General features: G+C 40.0%; 3 protein-coding genes across 4 annotated transcripts in view; 2 read left to right on the top strand and 1 right to left on the bottom strand.

Annotated features, from left to right (window-relative positions):
- Positions 1-17,744, bottom strand: part of LOC141763242 (helix-loop-helix protein 2-like) — a 43,669-nt gene extending 25,925 nt beyond the window's left edge. Inside the window, exons 1-4 of the mRNA XM_074627773.1 lie at positions 17,691-17,744; positions 16,764-16,837; positions 12,549-12,619; positions 963-1,085 (exon numbers count right to left, since the gene is read on the bottom strand). The gene's annotated coding sequence lies outside the window, so the exon portion shown is untranslated. The remainder of the gene's footprint in view (positions 1-962; positions 1,086-12,548; positions 12,620-16,763; positions 16,838-17,690) is intronic.
- LOC141763237 (uncharacterized) lies at positions 3,969-13,115 on the top strand. Of its 2 annotated transcripts, none has more exons than XM_074627769.1 (4): positions 3,969-4,311; positions 4,658-4,697; positions 6,120-6,286; positions 8,628-13,115. In XM_074627769.1, exon 4 carries the CDS (start codon positions 8,692-8,694, stop codon positions 11,275-11,277), a length of 2,586 nt encoding a protein of 861 aa, XP_074483870.1. In that variant the 5' UTR covers positions 3,969-4,311; positions 4,658-4,697; positions 6,120-6,286; positions 8,628-8,691; the 3' UTR covers positions 11,278-13,115. The 2 variants fall into 2 exon arrangements, with proteins under 2 accessions (XP_074483870.1, XP_074483871.1); XM_074627770.1 differs by having other exon boundaries at positions 3,969-4,342.
- On the top strand, positions 15,239-21,759 carry hpxb (hemopexin b). The gene is made up of 10 exons (XM_074627772.1): positions 15,239-15,381; positions 16,130-16,167; positions 16,303-16,392; positions 18,464-18,621; positions 18,707-18,860; positions 19,692-19,904; positions 19,990-20,082; positions 20,257-20,387; positions 20,988-21,135; positions 21,321-21,759. Exons 1-10 carry the CDS (start codon positions 15,317-15,319, stop codon positions 21,545-21,547), a joined length of 1,317 nt encoding a protein of 438 aa, XP_074483873.1. The 5' UTR covers positions 15,239-15,316; the 3' UTR covers positions 21,548-21,759.
- The last annotated feature ends 1,872 nt before the right edge of the window (positions 21,760-23,631 follow it).

The following is a 23,631-nucleotide window of genomic DNA, read 5'->3' as shown; positions in this document are numbered from 1 at the left end:
CAGTTAGATGAGGAGATTGATACCACTCTCATGTTTGTCCATTAAATGTGAAGCTACAACCAAAAGCTGTTTACCTTAGCTTAGCATTAAGGATGGTATTAATTAACCGCTTAAAACCAACATTAAGCATTTTAACCGATTAACGCTATCGGTTAAAAGAAATATCAATAATTAATTAAAAAGCTGAGCAAAACTCAGAGGAGCGGCTCGTCACTTTAAGGAGAAAAGATGGTCCACCTTAAGAGTCCACCTTAAGAGAGTCTGAGCCGGCGTTACAGATACAGGCAAATAAACATTCACCGACAAATAAACTGTACACACGTTGTCTGCTACCGCTACGTTCACAGCTATAACGCCACCGACAAACCTCACACTCACCGCCGCCACACACACGCGTGGTCTGTTGGAAACTCGCTTAAGTTACGCCGCGCTGACAGAGTATCATTACGCCAGGCAGACACACAGCTGACAACCTGCTTAACTAAACTAAATATGCGGTGGAGAGTTACTGGGAAAGTGGCTGCATGTCGTAACCACTTATCTTCCTTCGTTTGTTCTTTTTAAACAGAAAGCACGCGTTTAAAATTGTGATATTTACTGGAAATGACACAATATAGCCAACAGCAGTAGGAAACTTTCAGCTCCCTGGCGATCTCCCTCCAGCCAGCTGCCACCTTATTTAGGTTTTTATAGTGAAATGAGGAGGTATTGTATCGATAACTCCTCATTTCAACTTCACCAATCAGCCGCTCCTGGTCCATTGAGGCGATTTCAAGGCGAGTGACCGGAATAAACAGAAATAGCTGGGCATCTAACAAATGTTTAGCTCAAAGCGGTGTGCTACGTTGCGCTGCGTTGCTCACGGCCAGGACTTTCCCAGAAAAAAGGACTTGGTTCTTAAGCAGTGTTGTTATAATGACTTATTATATATACAGTATATATATGACAAAATGCAGACGTACCTCTGTTTGGTTGTCGATGAAAGGATTCAGCGAGTTTTGCATTGAAGATTATGTAACAGCAGTTTCAAGCGGTGTCGCTCCGTCAATCAGCTGAGACTCCCGCATAAACTGAAGGGTGTCTATCTGCAGTGGAAAAAGAGATAAGGACCTAAAGTGAGTTGAACCATGTAGTAAATGAGAAATAATTAGCATTTTATGGTGACAACAAGACTCCAGGAAGTATTTTCTCCCAGCCAAGAAATAGTCAGGCACATGACCCCCAGTAAAACCACAACTTCCAGATTTCACTGATATCGACTACTACATTTTCTGATATTGTCACATCCCTATTTAGCTCAAAGCACAGCTGTACATAAGCTAGCATGGTTGTAAACTATTAGTCTTGTTCTCTCATTTTTGTAAGACTCTTGTTATACATATCATAATTATATCTAATGGTATCTTTAATAATATCACAAGTTATTTTTGTTCTTCCAAAATGTTTCTTTTTTTGTTAAATTGGGCATTGCAAAATCAAGTGAAAATCTGCATTTGTGGTTTTACATTTTTGGCACATAGGTGAGACTGTTGAATCTGTGCAACTTGAAAGGTGTAGACAACATATCGGTGCTTGATCCGATGGGTTATTCCACTCTGCATCATCATTGGAGCAATGTGAATCCAGCTCCCATTTATGTTTTATACAAGTTTAAAATTAAAATAATTAACCCATTTGTGCCCACAATTGAATTTTTTTAATTTCCTTTGGTGGAGGTGTTGTCTGGGCTTGCCTCAGCACGAATGTGAAGAAATTTTCAAAAACCATTTGGCTGAAAAGTGAGTTTTTCTTGTCATACTATATCTAGGGACTTCTGTTTTTTGCATTATATTTTAGGAAGAAACAGTAGTCCCATGTGTTCAAATACTAGACATAGTATAATAAGAAAAGGGCTGTATCGCAGAAACTACAAGGAGCACAATCAAGTCTTCGGCATCTATGAACTGTTGAATAAAAAAGGTTTGCACACATATGCAGTGTAAAAAAAATCCTGACTTAATAAAAGTGTGATTTTTCATGTGATCTAAAAATGTTAAAGTTGTACTTTTAGATATTTTCCCAAAGTATAACCATAACAGATTTCAAGACTTCTGACCAATCTAAACAAATATTGTGGCATTTTTTCTTATACTAAATATAGTCTTTGGGCACAAATGGGTTAACAGGGCAGTTATTGATGAAGTCAGAGTATACGGAGGATGTTTAGCATTTAGTAATTTTTCAGAGGAGTTTCCCTTGGTATTTCTGGTAATGTTTCCACAGCGTCTGATTTGTAAGTAAGACATTTCGGAAATATAAATTCCCATTGTTTGAAATTTGTAGATTCCAACCAGTTTATTATTATATCAGTTATTCAGAAGTATTCTCACATTATTCATAGTGTCAGTTTATCACAAAACCTAAAATTAGGTTGGCAAATGTTCGGACAGACTGCCACCATCTGAAAGTTTTACAGTTTTTGCAACACTTCAGTGTGATATTAATTTGTGATGCATCTGCTGCCGTTGACTCAGCCACAAATCGACCTCCTTGCCCTGATGAAAGCTCACCATTGCGTCCCGTGTCTCACTCACAACACTTTTGTTCGATTCCTCTCCCTAATGTGCGTGTGATGAATATTTCTCAGATGCTTCCTTTAGGCCATATCTGATCAAAACAAATGCACCTGCACTTTTTTTCCCCCCTCCCTTCTTGCAACTGCAACTCCCCCAGGACGGGTAAAAATTGACTCCCTGGCTTCCTCCACTAGGCAATTACGTGCCATCTGTTCCCATCTTGGTTGTTCCAGCTCGTTTTGTTTCTGCGATTGTTCGTCTAATATCATAGGCCTGAAAGTGTTAGAGAGGAAAGGGGGGGAGCGGAGGGGAGGGGGACGCAAAAATGAGGAGTGGCATGAAGAGGAATTAATCGAATCTAACAGCAGAACCAGATCTTCCCCTCTGAAAGGAGATAGTCCCACTAGAATGAGGACCATTACCATATTCATCACCTAATATTGCCTGCTGTATGCAAAGTGGGAGAGAAGAGTGCAATATGACTTTCTTGACCGCCTTTCTAATTCCATCTGTGAAAGCTTGCAGACTTCTTTTTTTAATTGTTTATTTGCAACAAGTCCACGTAGAACCTGCTTTGCTGCGATGCCGCCATTTGTTTGGGAGTGGTAATAATAACCCATTAACTTCCCTGTCATATATCGCGCTGATATTTATATATATATGTGGTTGTTATGCTGCCATGCTGAATCACATTATTGTTTTGTTACAGTAACTATTGGGCCCATTACTCTCTGCCACACACACACAGGCTGCAAGCCGTGTAGATTTAATTGCGGTGATGTCGCAGGCGAGGCGAGCAGCTGGATTGGAGAGTTTTAACAGTGATATCAATAACGGAGCGCCACCTTAGGCCGATATAATTTTCCGTCTCTCCTGACAGAGCGGAAGATGGAAATAATCAGTCACAACACCAGCCGGGCAGCCTGTAGGACCTCGTGTGACATCTAGCAACAGTGATGGCTCAGGACCCATCTGTGTCCAGGAGGTAACGCTCAGTGTGTGTGTGTGAGGATAATTGGTGAGAAGATGTTGGATCCTATAAGAAGAGGAAATCTGTTACACTGCTTAAAGGCTTATATAGTAGATACCCACTTGATCAGTGGCCTTTACATGTTCATAAGGGTTATAAACAACAAGTTGAGGTACCATCTAAAAAGTATGTTCAGTGCTTGCTTTGGAAAACCAATGTTTTTTGCTCCACACTTGGCGCAAAAAATGAAATATTAAACAAACTTAAAGGTGCAGTGATCTGGCGCCATCTAGTGGTGAGGTTGCAGATCGCAACCGACTGAAACTTCTTTGTGTGTGTGCGTGTTGGAGAATTACGGTGGCCAAAGCGAAAGTGCATATCTAGAGCCAGTGTTTGGTTTGTCCGTTTTGGACTAATGTCAGTGGCGCCGGAATTAATTTTGAAGTGTGGGGGGGCAAACCGCTTTGGAACTTTGCTCTAGTAAACATACAGTAGATAGTAGATTTGTCCCCGGGTTGCGGCGAGGTCCAGGCAACGGGTGCTGTAAAACTCGACCCGGGCCTTTCCAAGTCGACTGCGCGGACCCCACCCGTTGAGAAGTGGAAAAATATTTTTTGATCATTCTGAAACTGTAGTGGGCTGGATGTCAGGACACTTTGATTTAATTTTAATTAGGTTACACAATGGTTGATTATGATTAGATACAGGTCCAACATGTTAGACGCCATATAGTCATCATCGCCAATGTTCTACCTGGCTTAGACCTGGCAAACGGCTCATTCTAAGGTAACGAAAACACAACAATTCGTCTTTTCAGGTGATTATACACGAAAGAAAACAAACCTATTAATGTTATATTCCATTTCTGCCAATAGATCCCCCCTAAATGTTACACACTGTTCCTTTAAATATCTTATCTTGTTTTCGGGGATGACATGTATTCGCCAAAAAAAAGAATAAGAGCACCCTGACAACAGAAGATAAATCAAGAAATGTTCTTCTTTTCCAATGCTTACACCCGGCACAGATTTTGGATGAGTGGAATTACACTAGCCAACATATGAAGGTGAATATGTGTGATTCTCTAATTGGGTCCAAACCTTTAAATAAGTGTTCTGATTGTACTGTACAGACCTGCAACAGATTGCAGATATACTCCTCCTAAACTACAGGTGAGAGAAGACCAACCTACACTACAGGCAAGTCAGCCATCTGCAACATGTTATGTAATGAGAAATCAATTAGTTTAAGTACCTTTATATGATATTACTTCAATTTAAGAAGTAATTTCTCGTTAATTTACATTTTTCTACACAGAGGACTTACAACTATAGGACGACTTCTTATGTCTGGGCTCCATGAAGGCCTGTTGTAAAGTAAATTAATTAGACTGATTGCATTGTTATAATTAAGTAGATTATTTATTTACTGTAAATATAATCGCTTATTTAAAACACATTAGATTTGAGAGAACACAATGCATTCACTGTACTCTCTCCTTTGGAAGCTTTGTATTGGCTGACATCTAGTGGTCAAACAGTGAAAAGTGAATGTAATTCATTAGTTAAACTACCACGTGCCAATGAAATGTATGTGGAGAACAAGTGTCTGTTTATTAGGCCTATATATTTATTGGTGTATAATTATAACTTATGTGACTTTACAGTGTAAATCTATAAAACAGTTATAGCATAAAACAATTCACATAAGGCATCATTATGTTCTGAAATACAACATCCTTTTTCTGAAAGTATTTATTTGTATTTGTATTTTCTTTTATATTGCTTATCTTTTACTTATATTACTGTTTGATTACTATTTTATGTACTTTGTATTTTCTTTCATATTGTTTATCTTTTAATTATATTACTCAGTTTAATAATTATTTTATGTACTTTGTACTATCTTCAAAGGACTTTTTATTGAATTTTTAATTAATAAAACATTAACTGTACAGGGGAATGATTTTGTTTTTCTCAACACATTCATCTTGCTCACACAAAAAATAAACACACAAGCAACCACAGTTGACCACAGAACATATATTTAAAATTATGGATAAATAAAGTTACATATAATATAGAAACAATACAGAGAAAAATATATACAATACACCTTAATAGTAAAAAAAAAAGGTAAATTGAAAAATAAAAGAAATTGAAAATTAATAAATAGGATAGGAAAATAAAAAAAATAAAAAGTTACAAAAAAATAAAATTTAAATAAATAAAATAATTAAAAATAAAAATGGATACTCAGAAATTACTGTTGTGGGTTTCTCAAAAAATGACAAGTGGCGCCACACATTTGAAATTTAGTTAATTTATCAAATAAAAAAATACAGAAAAAATACAAAACTAACCGGGTACGTCCCTCTTGTAAAAACTGAGCGTAGTGTGCGGCGTAGATTTGCGGGCTGACATTTCTTTTTTAATCTGGGATGTCCCGTGTTTAATTCTAATCATATTTTATATATGGATGTCAATTTTTATTTTTATTTATATAAAGCCCACTGAATTGCCTCCACGTACGAAATGTGCTATAGAAATAAACCTGCTATTGCTTGCACTAGCCAACAACTAAAATTTGTGTAGCTGCACACGCAAAGTGATAAGAGACTGTGCAGGATGCAATGAAAAGAAAAAGGGAGGGAAAAGGTGAGATGGGGGAGTGACGGAGAGAGGTGGAGGGAGGAAGACCTGGAGGCTGCAGGGCAGAGCAGAGAGAGCGGCAGAGGAAGAAGCACACACCTGGAGTTCAGGTAGGACAACATTGCTTTTTAAAAAATGCTATTTTTATGCATATGCACTGGTGTAATCTCATATTTAATTCTTACATTTTGCATCTTAAAACCTGAATAAATACGTTTGCTAAGCTTTTGTACAAAATAAAATGTCTTTTGTTTGCTGCCTGCAGATTTCTTTGTTTTAACTCACTGAAGTACGTTGAATTTAAATTTCAAAGAGGCCTCTAACCTGTGAGCTTTATGCTCCGTAACTTACGGTGAATGCCTCCATTGTTTGATTTCGATACGCTGGAATGCTCCTGAACATCCTGCATAATCCTCTCAATTATGAATGGTATCATTTATTCTATAGTCCCGGCACCTCAGCGAAGGCCGTCCGGTAACTTAGCAACTAGTGCCTCTCATTCAACATTAAAGTGGGGTAACATGAGAAGACCCAGTGGCCTCACTCCGGGAGAGTGACAGGGATTTGTTACTGACACGTAACCTACATTTTCCCTCATTCCAACAAACAGATTAATGACTTTTTACCTGTGTGAATAAAGTGTAGTTTTGACATTGATATTGCACTCAAAATTATGTTTTCCTGCTCCAAAATCTCTCCTTTAACTTATTTTTAAAGTAGAAGTACAACCATCCTGAGCAGCACAACAAATAACACCCGCAGATAACATCTTTGACATTGTTTCTAAAAACATGGGAAAGAGATTTTATCCATTGACACCCTTAGGTCACATGTTTCCAGGGGGACTAGATTGTGAACATGCGGATGTAAATTGACACCTCACCCTTTCATCCTTGCAAAAGCCTTGTTGTTTTGCTCCAGGGGGGGCTCTCTAACTAGGTCTACACTCATATATACACTGCTACCCACAATTGCCAACTCAGAATATGATCCATTTAGCATGGTCATAAAGACTTGGTAAAAAAAAGAAGAAAGAACTGACCCCTCTCCTGACAGTGTCTCACATACCTTGTGTTGGCGGTGAAAGACAAGAGTTCAGTTTCAATGCCTTCAGCAGATAAGCGCTGCTGTTTCCACCAAGTGACAATGAGGGTCTGTGCTGCATTCGGAAGCAACCAGTCGAGACTGTTGAGGTTTCATGATGAGTGACAATAAAAGTCTTGGCAAACAAACACTCATAAGCCCCTCTGCCTCACCTTCATTCAATTCAATGATCATATATAATGTCGGAAATTGCTATAAATGCAGATTAAATAATTAAATTTACAGTTAAAGTACAGCATGACTGGTAATTCAATTAAAAAAATGTTTGCTCAATAAAGAGACGTACATTAGATGTGCTTTAACAAATTTTTGATTAACATCCAATTTAGGACATTTATTGTTGTAGTGATCAGTGGCTGCCAACAGTGTTGAAATCTGAATACAACGCTGACCTCAGGGAAACAGGACAGTGGTAACCTGAGAGCACTTTAGTGTCTCGTGAGAAACTGAATATTCTGTGGGATAGATAAAGTTGCAACAAAAAGGGAACATGTGTCCCAGCTTTAAAACAGCAAACAGAAATGCACACAGGGTTTATGTGATACACCTGAGTCAACAGGTAGGTCAAATAGATTTCAATGCGGACTGAAGAGCTCATTTACAAAACATTATAGGATGAATGTTGTAGATGTAGCAAAGAGTATAGATGAAAAGAGGCAAAACTCAGGTGCTTTTCTGATAGTAGGCGCTAGATGCCTTTGCGGTAGCGCTTTCGCCATTTTGGACTGAAAATGCCGATGAGTCCATTGCTATGGATGTATTTGAGACGTCTATAAAACAGAGGATCATTTTTTTTTTTTAAGGTTAATCAACCTCCCAGTGCGAACACTTATATAGCCCTCAATTAAATCATTATGCCCTAAAAGTTGTAAAGTGAACTAATAGCTAACTCCAGATTTATTTTTCCTCTACATAATGAACGAGCATCAGACCCACGGGACTGCACCACCCTGCACGCTCAAATGACATATCCAGTTCTGCCAGCTTCCTGCTAGCTGTTTGCGGCTGTAATAATGGATATCTTAGCTGTAATTCATCACTTCTATTATCTTATAATACACCCATGGGCTGTATGCTGTAAGCCTGTACCGTGGTGGATGTTGTTTCCAAACAACCGGCTATCGGCCAGCAGCTAGTAGTGCTAGTAACAAGACATAAACAGAATTTAATGCGGTGACACTTTTTTTTTTTTCAAGGCTGGACATCTTGTTTTGATTTGAAACTCTTTAGTTCTTCTTTTAGAGTTTTTAAATAGCACCGATGCGTATGTTGTTATACTAAATGCTTTGTTGTAAGGGTTTTGATGATAACAAATTTGTCTTTTACATTTTCTCTTTGTCTTTACAGAAACATACTCAAAAAGTAGTGAAACCCCATTTAACAAGAGGATCTTTCAAATCTACAATCCACAATGTTAATGCGGTCTCATTCAGAGAGAAGAGCCCTCCTTGGGTTCACAGCCCTGCTGACCCACAGCACTCCAAAACAGAGAGATGTGACGTCTCCACCTCCCCTATCCTTCACCCCACGGGAGTCCATCTTTACGCCCATATCTCTTACTTCACCACCTCCCTGGGTGACTCAAGCCCTTTCCAACCTGGAGCAAGGGGAGCAAGAACTGCTGAGCCTCAGCGAGCGACAGCAGGCCGAAGTGGAGGAGGTGAACCGTGAGTTGGACAATGCTGCGATTGAAGCTCAGAGAGAGGAGCGTCGCCTTCTTGAGAAGGTCGAGCAGGACCACAGAGAAGCCCAGCAGCATCTTATTCAGGTGAAGAGGGAGAATGCTGCAGCGGTGCGAGTTGTGCAGTCACTTGTTGACCAGCAACTTAGAAAAATTGGACAACTGAAGGAGCAGATACAAAGATGGGGCAGTACCGCTGGTGGATCCAACAAACATCAGCTCCAAAGAGGAGTGGCAGAGGTTACCCAACCTTGGGAGATCTCTCTAACAATGAAAAGGGTCAGTTTCTTACCAAGCCCTGGGTCCAAGACCTTAAACTTAGGGGAAGTTGATGTTCGAGAGCAAGGTATGACCTACCCAATTGGTGTCTGTGGTGTCCAAGGACAAAAGTGTGCCTTGCACTCAGGGGATAAAGCATTTTCAAACATTACCCCTTTTGAAATTCGAAAGGAACCACAACCAAACAGATCTGGGCAAAGGCACAGTCCAGAGGAGAGCAATAAGGCAAACAGTGGGAACATGCGTGTTGTCCGGAAACTACGTCTGTCAAGCTCTACGGAGAATGAGGATGATCTCAAATCACCCACCTTGAGACATCGTGGTGTATCTGAATCATCTCAAGATGAGGAAGTAGAGTCTGTGTGTTCAGAAGGACAAGACCTTTTCCTCGCTATTCCACCGGTCTCCAGTCATGGAGAATCTGAAGGTGATGAATCTGATGGCAGAAAAAATGGAACAAAGAGGCGCTCCATACTGAAGGGTAAGAGAAAGCAAAAGGCCCTTGTCTTGGTCTCATGTGAAGAACCATCCTGCCCGCCCGAAGAAACTGATGCAAAAAGCAGTTATGTGGCAATATCTCCAAAGACTAGGCGCAAAGGTTCTCTCTCCAATCAGAGTCCTGCAGATATTTCCACTAGACATCCTCCACTTTCTCCATACACCCTACCCAAGACAAAGACCTCAAATGAATCTTCAATGGACAGTGGAAGCCCTCCATCCCCAGTGGACAGTGAGGATTCCTGTTACACCTATACTGTGAATACTCCAGTCAATGGATCCCTCAAGCAAGAGCCCTGCCGCTCAATGTCCACCACTGACCTCTCAAGTAAACTTCGCCCTTTGGTTAAAGGTGACAAGGGCGAGCGCAGAGGAACCAGGAAGGTTAACAGAATGCGTCTTGCCTCTGAACCTTCAACTCTTGAACAAAGCCAAGGAAATGGTAAAGAATGTGACAGGAACACCATGAGTTCTGATGAACGACAATCAAGATCTCAGACTCGTGTTACACACAGTTTAAGTTTAAACCGCGTGAGCAGATCTCTGTCCATGTCAGCCATTGAAGGAGACAAATTACATCAAGGCAAGGAGTCACAGCAATACAACAAGGGCAAGAAAGAGAGAGTTGTGCCAGTTTTGGGGGAACTGGAGGAAGAGGGCGGTTCAACTGCGCTTGACTCAGCTTATATGGTCAAACAGTTTGGAAAACAAGGATCAGGTCGCACGGACTTCAACCTACCAAGTGGTGTCCATGCAACTGTCAAAGGGCAACTATTTGTGGTGGATTGTGGAAACGCCCGTATTCAGGTGACTGATCTCGAGAAGAATGTTGTACAGCAGGTGTCTCCTTCGGGATCAGAAAGGTCTTCCCGCATCTGCAACTACTTTGACGTGGCTGTGAACTCAAAGGGCCTCATTGCCCTGACCTGTGCTGCTGAACGAGCTGTGTTGGTGTTCAGCCGTCATGGACGCCTCCTGCAAACATTTGGAGGCACATTGATTGGTTCCACCAACGAAGAGCTCGATGCTCCTAGAGGAGTGACTGTTACCCGTCAAGATGAGTTCTTGGTTGCTGACATCAAGCGTGGCACCCTAACTTCCCTCAAGCTAGACCCCAAAACCGGGGCCAGATTGGAGCGCACAGTGGTGACCGGGTACCACAGACCCTACCTGGTGGCAGCCTGTGTCACTACTGGGCTCATGGCAGTATCCGAACGAGGAAATGAGACTGGACGTGTCCCATGCATCCGGGTCCTGGAGCCTGGTTGGAACACTATCCGAATCGTAGGGGTGTGTTCTGGCCTGGGGCCTGTTCTGACCTGCCCTTGGGGTCTCTGTATTGACAATGATGGGGATGTCATGGTGGCAGACTGGGGCAAGCAGCACCACCGAGTTCTTTTTTACCCAACCAAAGGGGTTGGGTGGCCTCTGGTGACCGATAACCTAAGTAGCCCAAGGGGCCTGGCCCTGCTCCCTGATGGCCGCATGGTCGTGTCAGACAGCATGAATCATTGCATCAAGATCTACTGCTATAAGTGAATGTAGAGGATGACGAACACAGATATAGAAAATTGAGTCAAGAGGGTTGAATAATAATGTAATAGCAGGCAATATCCTTGGGAATATATAATGTGAGTTTCTTTGAGTATAACTTACAGCCACTACCTCCTACCTACTTTAATTTGATAAGATGAAGTTTGATGAGATTTTAAATTGATGATAGTACTTTATGCTTTTTTCATTATGATAATCTGTAGATGCAAGGCAAATGTAGAAGATTAGCACTTTTTTTCTTTACATCTATTCAGTACAAAAGATAAAAGTACTAGTGCATGCTGTTATATTACCCTTGATTGTTTCTAATGGTTTTTTTTCTTGATTAATCTACAGTAAAGCATGGTAAATAATTAATGTTATGTGCCTGAAATTGTGTGAATTATGCCCATATGGCAAAACATTTAATTAATGAATAATTAAGACAAATTTGAGAACTCTCAGTGTGATCAGCAGATTAACCAATTTAGTTGGCTTAAACTTGTGAGGAGCGTAATGCTTTTTGTACTGTCAATTTCTCTGACTTTAAATGATTAAACTTTGATTTAAATCTAATTTTGCATGATTCTGTTGTGACTGGGGCTATTGCCCTACCACATAGTGGTGGCTCTAGGAATTTTTAACTGGGGTGGCCCAGGGATTGCAAAGGGATGTCTAGAGGTGGCCAAAATACAGCGCGGAAATATTATTTTACTAATAATAGGCTAAAACATAAATCCATAGTTACAAAAACAGTACAGTATAGTATAAAACATCCACAGAGCTTTTAGAAAGGTGCCGAATAAAAGTCTGACTTTTCCTTAAAAAAAAGCACTGACTCTGTTGCCTCCATCAGGCTGCAGGATATGTGAATATTTACCGTGGCAACAAGTGACAACTGACGTTTGCTTAATCGTACGACCAACAATAATCCATAAAATTCTGCATATTTAACGAAAACCAACAACAACTACCAACAGCCATAGTCTTTACAACCTTAAAGGGGAACAACGGCCATTTTTAAAAAATGTATATTATTCTAGAGGCTATATAAAGTGATGGCAAAAATACTGCAACTTGCCCATGTACACGCATATTGCGAGGGCGCGCTGGGAAACCACAAGGTGGCAGCGTCATCATGGTAAACAGTACCTGCCTGTCAGTGGCGATATGAATGGAGTATAGAATTCAACAACGTTTGCAGTATAGATAAACATACCGTCACTTTCTGAATCTATTTTAACAAACACTTATAAGACAGCGCAACTGTGTCATACCTTTCTGACTTCTTTCGTCTTCCAGTAGTTGTAGTTCATGCAAGTGCTGTCCACTGGAACAGAGAAATCCACTGGAACAGAGAGATATAATAAGACAATTAGCCTGGATGTTTTTTTATAAAGAATAAAAAAGAGTTTCTGACCATATTTAAGGCCGTTAAAGTCATGGACATTGTTCTGCAGAACAAAATGTAAGTTGTTAGGCAATCCCTGCCATGGTAGACCAACATAACACCAATTTACAGGCTTGTTTTAATCTGAGGAGACCAGCATGAAGTGTCGGGATAAGCAACATGCATCACTGCAGAGTTAGTGGGACAAAGCAACAATGTGTATTACCATCTTCATGTTCCTGAGCTTTATTATAACTAGGGCTGTCAAAGTCAACGTGACAATATCGCGTTGACGCAAATTCGTTTTAACGCTTCTAATTTCTTTAACGCAATCACTTTCTGAGGTTGTGGTGGGCTAAGTTTTAAAGCTAGAGTGGAGAGACTGGTATCATATGAAACTAGAAAATCCAACAAGTTAAACTGTATAATAAAAGAAAGTTGTATTGTGTTCCTTCTCTGTATGTATTTGTTTGTGTTTTACAAAGGGTTTAACCTGAGCCAGGCCATACAACAAAGGTAGTAATCATATCACACCCATACATGATCAGTAGTAAACAGCTGTTAGATAATAATAATAGGTATCGGAATCGGTATCGGGAAGGAAAAAATTGTATGGGAACATCTCTTATCATATTATCATGTGATCTGTCAGTGTGTGTTTTGACCCATCCATCCACCCGGACCTCTTCCCTACACAGAAGAAATGAATGGACGGCCAGAGCAGTTGCTCTGAGCACCCAAAGTTCAACCAGTTTAAGCGCACTGAGCAAGCAGCGCGCTCCGCCCACACTTTGCTCAACGCAGCAAAAAGCCATCGTGGCGCCCCGCAAGCCTTTGGAAATAATGTGTTTCAGAGCGCAGTGGCGCCGTGGTGTTGTCGCGATGTGTGAAAAAGGCCCTTATCTGCCGCAGAGTTGAAAGCTCGGTGCAGGAGAGGAGATGTGAGGTGATGTCTCATCGATCCAGTGACCGACCAAGCTGCAGGCTTGCATGTGTTTGTGTTGCTGTGGAGTTTGATTTATAATCCACCGATCAATCATACAGGGACAATCAAACATGCTGGTCAAACACCCGCCCCGCACAGCGAGACGGACCTCAAACACTACTCTGTGCCCCCTCACCCCGCCACCATAAGGCGATTCAAGGGGAGGCCATGACCTCTCTAACAACCTCACCTGATCTCAGTTAGGGTGAGGTTGCTATAAAGGTTGGCCAAAAACGTTTGCATTTCTAGAAAAGTCTATCACCAAACAACAAAGGGGGACAAGGGGAGCTTAGTCATCCTGATTTGAAGAACATGTCAATATCAAACACAGTTCAATGTTAAACAAACAGATCAATAATTTCATTTGAAATCCACGTCACAGACAAGGACAAGTTTTTAACTCCTCTTCGAGTAGATTCCAAAGCTTAAAATTATGGAGTGAAATTAGTCTCAAAATGGTCACAAATGTGTATTACATGATCTACAAATTAAATATAAGATTTGCAAATGTGTACAATGAGTTGTGCATCATTTTGGGTACTCACCTTTTTACAAATGCACACAACACAATCTGAATAAATATCAATATTTTATGTACAGATTTCTACTTTCAACTTCACAGATCTGATCATATTTGTTTTTGAAAAGCTTCCTGTGTGTGCATGGATCGCCTGATACATGATTATATTTGCGTGTGGAGTTTTGAAACTTTTTTCACGTTCTCCAGCTGCACACAGATCCATAAATGCATGCAAGTATAGATGGAAAACTGGAATATCTGGGCTTTTGGTGAAATCGTGTGTAATTTCAAAGTGGGAAAAACATTTTTCTAAATAGACAGAATAGTTTGTCACCCCTCGATTATAACACATACAACTATATACTCAATTAATTAATTAATTAAAATAAATTGTTAAAGTGTATAAGGGTTTAGAACATAATGATCTAAGTATGTGATGGCCATTCCGATGCTCTATTATATCGCATAAGTTGTTGCAGCAATTTTTGGGTTGATACCATTTGTTACACAGATTTGGTGCGAAAATTAGTTTTTTACAACACGAAGATTAAAAATGATCAATAATCCCTCCAAAATACCACATTAAGACACCAAGACCTTGAGGAACACCATAGAAAAAAGCCATACTGTGATTTGGTGACAAAAACTTTTGACATTTGGGGATTTCTGCATTTCGGCGATTGGATGGCAAGCACTTCTGTTGTGTAAACCTCTCGGAAACCCCGTTATTGTCAATCTACCTAGGAAAGCCATCCATCCTCTGAATTCTCTGGGTCTGTAGTTTGTGGTTGTAAAGTTTCATGAGGCTGTGATTATCCTAGAGATCATTTTATACAGTGAGGTCAAGTTAAAAAAAAATGGTCTCACTACAATGAAATGGCTACTATGGGGAATAACATCCCTATAGTAGAACATGTAATTCAGACATGAGTAATGCTTGATCCTAAATGATCACGTCAAAGCCTCATTTTGCAACAACTGAAATTCCCGGTGTATGCAAACAACCCCCCCCCACACACACACACACCCTCACACAGTTACATAACTTGCACCCACACACCGTTTTCAGTATAAAAGTGCAGGTTAAGCTCCTGTGCAGCTACAGCTCTGCTCTGTTCCACAGTGAGACTCCACATCAGGGGACGTCATCATGGGGCTGCTCACCAAAATCCTGTTCCTGTGCTTAGCACTGACCCTCGCCAACGGACACCACGTGTGAGTATTCATGATCTACTCCATCTATCTTGAAATTAATTCAAAGTAGGTCATTCAGGTCAGGACATGCTCGTTCTAATTCTGAACCCAGAGTTAACCCTGAAGTTACCTCGCTAACCCCAAATCCTGCTTCATAGTACAGGCCTCTCGTGATATGTGAAAATGACGCTCACTTTTTCATAAAAACATGAAACTTGGTACAATTGGGGCCCAAAACATTTTCAGAAATGGAGCCATCGCAAAAATGCCTCGTGGCGGCCCCTTTCACTTTCCACCATAACCAAATTATGTATTTTGCATCTCTGCAGCACCATAATATTTAATCTAAAATGGGATTTTGACACACATTTCACCTTTAACAAATAATAATTAACTTATAATACAACACAAACCAAAACAATAACCCTGTAAATGGTTCCTGCTTCGGAGAGGTCAACTTTTGAGGGTGTATTTGTTGCATTGGGTTAAAATAGGTGTTCCCATTATTCTGTCCACCCTCTGTAACTTTTCTGTATTTTCTCTTGACAGTTCAACCAGAAGTCCACAAGTCACTGTTTGTTTCATAACTCTATTTGCTCGTTCACAAAGTTCACCGGTTGGATCAATTGAACAAATACAAAAGTGCAGAGTCATCGGTGGTGTGGCACCGATTGACCCCCTCTCAGGATGACTCAGGGATTCTTGGAAATGTGATGTGGTGCTTTATGCTGATCTGCAGAAAAATAACGATCTGTTTTATCATCCACAGGCATGGACATAATGATGCACCTCACGATGCAGCACACGGTGGGTTTTTAATAAATATATTAACCCTGCTTTCTCCATAAATTGTCTGTTAATCTCACGGAAACTAGCTATTCTGTCTAATGATGCACATTTTCTATATTTTTTGATAACAAGAGTTATTATCTCCATGTTTAGATCATGATCATGCTCTACCAGACCGCTGTGATGGTGTTGAGTTTGATGCCATCACTCCTGACGAGAAAGGAAACATTTTCTACTTCCAAGGTGGGGAACATTTTTACTTCATTTTCTGATGGGGTTATTTTCTTTATCTATTACCTTCTTGGACCCGGTGTTGTGTTATGTGTTTCACCCTACCTAAACCCGATCCAAGCCTAACCCCTAGCCCTAACCACAGAGGGAGGCACCATCATTTGAACATGACGGAAACACTATTCAACAACTAGGGAACAAACCTCGACAAAACACCTGTACTGGGGGCAGTTGCGCACGTCGTAATAAACGCCAAATAAGGACATGCTAAACATGTATCACCATCATTTTAACAGGAGGGAGACATGATGGCCCAATTCCAATCCGGTCCCTCCACCCTCCCACTCCGTGGTGGAATGAACTCCGTTTGTAGTCACACTCACAGCTCAATGAAGCTCCTTCTTTAAGGCGGAGGGTATCAATACAGCAGCCACATTGGGACGAACTTCCATCTCTCCTGCAAGGAAATAAATAGAATCAGAAATACTTTATTGATCCCCGTGGGGGAAATTGAGTTATGTTTTGCTCCTGTTCTAGAATATAAATATAAATATAAATATATAAAATAGAGAAATCATAAGAAAATATAAATAAGAAATATATATAAGGACAGTGCAAATAATACTGCTGAAAAATAAGATAATAAATAATAATAATATAAATGCATGCATTTAAAAAAATGCAAGAATATTGTTAATAATAAAAAATAACATAATAATGTACTGTATAAATAAATGCAGTGTTAATGCCAGTGTAAACGAGATATTGCACAGCTGAATTATTGCACTGTTAAATCAGTATTGCACAGTTGAAGATATAATGAATTATGGGGTTATAGCTCCTGATAGGGGTAAAGAATTATAAATATATATATATATATATAATCTAATGAACATGTCTACTGTTTTCTAGGCTGGAAAAGTTATATTTGATCCTAAATATAATCTAATTACTTTATGTTGTTGACGTTTGTATGACAATAAAGTATAATAAATTAAATGTCACGGAACTGACAACTTAATTTGGCGCACCCTCCACGCGACTCGCAAACGGAAGTGGGAGGGGAATTCGACGTAACACCGGCAACGGCGGGAGTTGCCTAGTTACAATAAAGAAATACCAAATAAGGACATGTAGCTACATATTCACCCTGTATACCCATATAACGGGGAAAAACTCGGCTAAAAGCTCGTGTTTAACTTTTTTTACCTAATTAAAACACAATTACAATTCCTAAGCAACTAAATGTGCACACGGCGAACAAAATAAACTTATATTATACAGCCATATAGCCGTAAATGATGTCTTACCTTTGCTGTTTTGTGAGCAACAGTTAGTTGTGTTCAAGGGCACGTCAATCAATGGGCAACATCCGGGTACTGAGACACACTTAAACCTGCAGTCTTTCTATTGGCCAGCAGGGGGCGACTCTCCAATAGACGTCTATGAGAAAATTACTTTACTTCTCACTTGATTTATTACCTCAGTAAACATTGTAAACATGAGTTTATGATCTAAATCACTAGTTTCAAGTCTTCTTCAATACAGCATGATGTTCATTTAGTAGATTATGGTCCCATTTAGAGTCAATTTAGATGGAAATAATAGGGACATCAATTAAATCAAATGAGTTTTACAGTTACCTGAGAACATTTCAAAAGGCACAGATGCTTAATAATGTACAGATGTTGTGATATTTCACTCTATTCACTCTAAATCTGACTTTTGTTATGTTTGTTAAAGGCCTTGCAAAGAGAAATCAGAGTTTTGTTTCTAATCACATTATAAATGTTGGAAAATAGTTACTGCAAACATGTGCAAAGGCTGTGAACATTGTAGTACTGGATTGTGGAGTTAGGCCGTTAAACTGTTTTTCATTAGTTTTGTGTTCAGGATTTTTTAGGCGGGGCTAGAATCATGGCTGGATGACGCACTGGAATCATCCTTAACATAACTCCACCCGTCTTCACAAACGTGGTTTTTGAAAGAGAAAATACAAACCCTTTTCTTTTTCAATTATTATATATTTTTTTATAGTGAATATATTTATTGCAGTGTAATGAAACTGATGTTTTCCCTTCAGGAAACCACTTGTGGATGGGTTTCCACGGGGCAGCTCAACTCTCCAATGAGTCCTTCAAGGAGCTAGATGACATCCATAACATCGGTCATGTTGACGCTGCCTTCCGCATGCACAACGAAGAGAACGTAGACGACCACGACCACATCTATTTCTTCCTGGTATATGATCCACAGATAACGTGATTTTGTTAAAAAAAACTCAGATCTAGAGCAATATCTGTACCTTTTCTGATGTCATCTCCAGGATGACCATGTGTTCAGCTACTATAACCACACTCTGGAGGCCGGGTATCCCAAAGACATCACGGAGGATTTCCCAGGAATCCCCTCTCACCTGGATGCTGCTGTGGAGTGTCCCAAAGGAGAGTGCACGGCCGACTCAGTTCTGTTCTTCAAGGGTATGTTGGCATTCCCTGTAAAAATATTCATCTCACTAAATCAAGACTATAAGTAAGCTGTAAAATAATGTTTAAAGGTCCCATATCGTGCCCATTTTCAGGTTCCTACTTGTATTTTATGTTTCTACTAGAACATGTTTACATACTTTAATGTTCAAAAAAAACTTTATTTTCCTCATACTGTCTGCCTGAATATACCTGTATTTACCCTCTGTCTCAAACGCTCTGTTTCAGTGCATTTCAATGGAATTGCAACGGAATTGCATTGCTAGGCAACAGTTTGAGTCCATGTTTACTTCCTGTCAGCTGATGTTATTTACATACACTGCAACATGAAATAAACTGGGACACATTTAGAATGTTTATGTGTAAAACCGTGTAATGGTCTAAATATTGTACATTTGTGACATCACAAATGGACAGAATTCCTAACGGCTTGTTTCAAACGCACAGTTTGTGAATACGGGCTGTGTATTTCTCTGTATATTGAGTGTTTTGATAGTTTAACAGTATTTATATAGCACTTAAACCTGCTTTATAATATAAAAGACAAGAAAATCTTACTTTTTACAATATGGGACCTTTAAAGTAAAAGGAGAAAATAATGGAATGAGTTGATTATCTCAGTATTATAAAGGTAATGCTGCCCCCTAGTGGAGGAAATTAAATTTGTCATATTGTTTTTAATCAGCTTTATAAATTAGTCAAATTTAGTACATCTAACATGTAGCATAGTAAATATATAGGCAGAATAAATCAGTGTCAAACAAACTGATATAATTAGGCTACTGTAAATAACTCTAACTAATAATCCCCCCCTCTCCCACATAGGAAATGATGTGCACGTTTTTGATATTACCACAAAGTCGGTGAAGACAAAGACGTGGTCCCACCTGCCCACCTGCACCTCTGCCCTACGCTGGCTGGAGCACTACTACTGTTTCCATGGAAACAACTTCACCAGGTTCCATCCGGTGACCGGAGAGGTGTCCGGGACCTACCCCAAGGACGCCCGGGATTACTTCATGAAGTGCTCCGACCATGGTGAGTTCTTCAGTCAAGTTAGGTTCAAATTATTTGCACAAGAAAGATGTATTTTGGGTATAAATCTTCTGTATTTGTCTGAAAGGTCATGGAGGTGAACGTAAGGTCATGAAATGCAGCGACGTCAAATTGGATGCCATCTCCTCTGATGATGCCGGCAAAACTTACTTCTTTGCAGGTAAAGTAAAAAACAAAACTAAATAAGTACTCTTTAAAGGAATAGTTCAACACGTTGGGAAATACAAGCCTATTTGTTTTCTTGCTGAGAGTCAAACCACTCCTTTAGATTTTTTCCCTTTTAATAATCTCTTGCTGTAAAGCTTTCACTAAGAGTTCTGTTCAATCCGCTCAGGCTCCATCTACATGCGTCTGGACACCCATCGTGACGGCCTTCACGCATTCAAAATCAACAGGACGTGGACGGCGGTGGACGACGGGGTGGACGCTGTCTTTTCCTACTCTGACAAAATCTACATGATTAAGGTAGAACTTGAAGTAACCAGTAAAAATTCTTGAAAAACCTCAACCCATCTATCTGTGTTGAAGTTAAAGAGGACCTATTGTGCTTTTCCCCTTTTGTTTAGTGTGTTATATCGTTTTTTGAGCATGTAAAAGTTCTGCAAAGTTATAAGCCCAAAGTCAACACTGCTCCTAACCTGCCCGAAACGCGTTGCTTGAAGTCCCACCTTTTCTTCCGTAACGTGGTGATGTCACAAAGTAACACATTTGCATAATACCTGCCTAGCAGCTAATCTGGCACGCTCTCAAACAAAGCTAGCGGAGCGGAGGCGGAAGAGTTTTGGTTCAATTGACCAATCACAACAGAGTGGGCCAGCTGACCAATCAGAGTAGACTGGGCTTTTTGGGAGGGGGGAGGGGCGGAGCTAATACAGAGCGTTTCAGACAGACGGTGAAAAGAGGTGCTGGAGCACAGCCGGTATGAGAAAAATAGAGCGTTTTTTTAACATTAAGGCATGTAAACATGTTCTAGTAGAAACCCAAAATCCAAGTGTGCGCCTGAAAATAAGAATAATAGGTCCTCTTTAATACTAAAATACCTCCTGTTCTGCCAAACCCCTGCAGGATGATAACGTTTACATCTATAAATCAACTGCTCACTACATCCTGATTGAAGGCTACCCTAAAACCCTGAAGGAGGAACTCGGCATTGAAGGACATGTGGACGCTGCTTTCGTCTGTCCTGATAGCGACATAGTTCATGTAATCCAAGGTAAGGTTACCGAGTACTTATTTCTGCTTTTTTTAGTGGGGTTGAACAAGTTTTGAATATTAACCCTTGAAATATGGCTCGGCAGAAAAAGTTAGATCAAAATTTTAAAAAAAAATAGTACAAGCTCACAATGTTTGCTCACAAGTGATTAACAAACATCTTTACACACATATTTGTTCCAACAGGAAATAAGCTTTATGATGTCGACCTTACTGCCACACCCAGGAACGTGACCCAAGACTTTCCCTTGCCCCTGCAAGACATCGATGCTGCGATGTGCAACGCGAATGGAATTAATGTGTACAAGGGTTCGAATTATTACCACTATGACAGCCCCATGTTACTGACTTTCAGCAGAATCGCCCCTGTGCCTAACATTGTTACCAACGAAATGATGGGGTGCGAGGATTAGGAGTCAGGGGTGACAGAGTGTTTCACAGGCATCTGCTTATTAATGAGTGGCGTCCATCTATACAAGCAGACTGGCAGTATGGAATTAAGGTCACTTGTTAAACGGAGAGTAAAGAACTACATGTTATTGTATGTCATGTACATGTTTGGAAAAATCTTCCTCCCATGCCTTGTGGAGTTTGAGTTGTCTCATGAATAAAATGTGGAAAACTACATACTCGTAAGCGTAAGTTATTCTGTCAATTTCAGTGATTATTATGTCAATAATTATGCTGGATAATGAGGAACAGATTCAAAAGAACCTTAATGACAGAGTTTGTCCACTAGAGGACCTACTGTACAAATGAATGTGAAATAATGAGGGGATCAGATTCACTGTTTACCTCAATCAGCTGCAGTAACAAAGTCTTGATGCAGACATAGACTCAATGTATAAATATGTTCAGGCCTTTTTTGCACACATTCGGATTGTGACTTTTCGCTAAATATTTCCAGGTTGCAAAAGTGTGTGGTTTAAACCAGGATATCTGCACCCAGATGGGACACTGGGGCACTTTTGTAAAAGACCCCTTTGGTTACCTTAAATGCTGCTATAGTGTAATAGTGTGAACATTAGGGCTAAACCCTAGACCTTCACCCCAACCATGTACCCCTGTCACTTCAACCTAATCTCGTGGGGAAGGCGTATAAAGAGCACGATATTCCAAGGACATTCCGCGTGCCATGAGGCCGAATTTTAGGCTTTTCACGTGTCATTTGTACGCCAAGCAACAAAACTACGTTAACGTCCTCAGTTAGGTTAAGGCAACAAAACCACTTAGTTAGGTTTAGGAAAAACATCATGTTTGGGCTTAAAATAACGGAAACTTATTAAAATACATACGCAAACAACGTAACATGTCATAAACGTCACTAAAAAGCATGTGAGGGTTAGGGTTAGGGTTCAACCCCCCAGAACCCTAACCCTAGCCCCGTAAACTGCCACATCAGATATCACAATGGCTTTAAGATAAAAATTAAGATTTCTAGTTTCATAAATAACTGTAATTCCTATAATATAAATAAACAATTGGTCCCCGATATTGTCGGCTTAAAAGTTTTTAGTCAGTTTCACTACAATTTACTATTTTATGAACAAATAAGTGCGGCCGGACAGATGAAAAAGTGTGAGAAAGAGAGTTACAAGGGTGAAAAGTATATTTCTTTTTTTATTTATTTATTTGTTCATTTGTTACTTCTATGCAGAAAATGAGGAAGGGCTCCCACCGGCATTTAAAAAAAATATTCTTCTTCATATTTTTTTTATAAACGACCAGCGCCCCCCAGAAGGTGGCGCCCTAGGTGACTGCTTATACGGCCTTGCCTTAAACCAACCCTGAATGTCACTAACAAAACTTACAACAAAAACACTGGTATCGAATAGTGGTCTCTTGGTTAAACGTTGTGTGACCCATCCACCTCCCCAACCACCCACCCTTTCTCACTTTTTATTCTACCTTGACCTTGTAGGCAGTAGAGCTGTATACAACACAAGAGGAGTGAAGCACTTGTCCAGCTGAGCCACAACAGAATCCCAGACAGATTTACTCCCAATAAAAACAGAACAGTTTTTGATGTTCTCACCAAGAAAATACAGTCAAACATTCCCATATTCTTTGTCATCATTCATTTTTATTTCGGCTTTCAATTTCACGCAAATTTTTTTGTTTTAAACTAACCACTTAAATGCAAATTCATGTTAATTTAAGTAATATTCTCTGCAACATCACAGTCAAGATTTCCATTTCCACCCTCCAAAAGTCTAAATGTTTATGGCCAAGATGTCTAAAAATGGTGGTTAATTTATTTAGGAGTCCTGCTCTCTGTCTTTATTACAATATATACAGTATTTTCACAACTGGTCCATGCTCATATTGGACCATACGGACACGTACGCAGCAGCATGCAAGAGTCCAGAGGTCGGCACGGTATTAGCAGGCATTCAAGGCCTTTTCACTCCCTGGAGAGTTTTTTTTGTTCAGCCAAAATCCCTGGGACTTTCAACAAGCATAAAGGAAGTGCTGGCCTCAGCACAGCTTAATGGGC

The sequence above is a fragment of the Sebastes fasciatus genome, chromosome 24, assembly GCF_043250625.1.
Source record: "Sebastes fasciatus isolate fSebFas1 chromosome 24, fSebFas1.pri, whole genome shotgun sequence".
NCBI classification, from domain to species: Eukaryota; Metazoa; Chordata; class Actinopteri; order Perciformes; family Sebastidae; genus Sebastes; species Sebastes fasciatus.
Note: the sequence above shows the minus strand (reverse complement) of the source record. Positions and strands in the feature narration are given on the sequence as shown.

What these genes read in the sequence shown, in the direction of transcription:
- LOC141763237 (XM_074627769.1), top strand. Translation starts at nt 8,692, where the DNA reads ATGTTAATGCGGTCTCATTCAGAGAGAAGAGCCCTCCTTGGGTTCACA.
- hpxb (XM_074627772.1), top strand. Translation starts at nt 15,317, where the DNA reads ATGGGGCTGCTCACCAAAATCCTGTTCCTGTGCTTAGCACTGACCCTC. An exon ending in ACCACATCTATTTCTTCCTG is followed by an intron (nt 18,622 to 18,706) that starts GTATATGATCCA and finishes TGTCATCTCCAG; the next exon opens with GATGACCATGTGTTCAGCTA. An exon ending in ACAAAATCTACATGATTAAG is followed by an intron (nt 20,388 to 20,987) that starts GTAGAACTTGAA and finishes AAACCCCTGCAG; the next exon opens with GATGATAACGTTTACATCTA.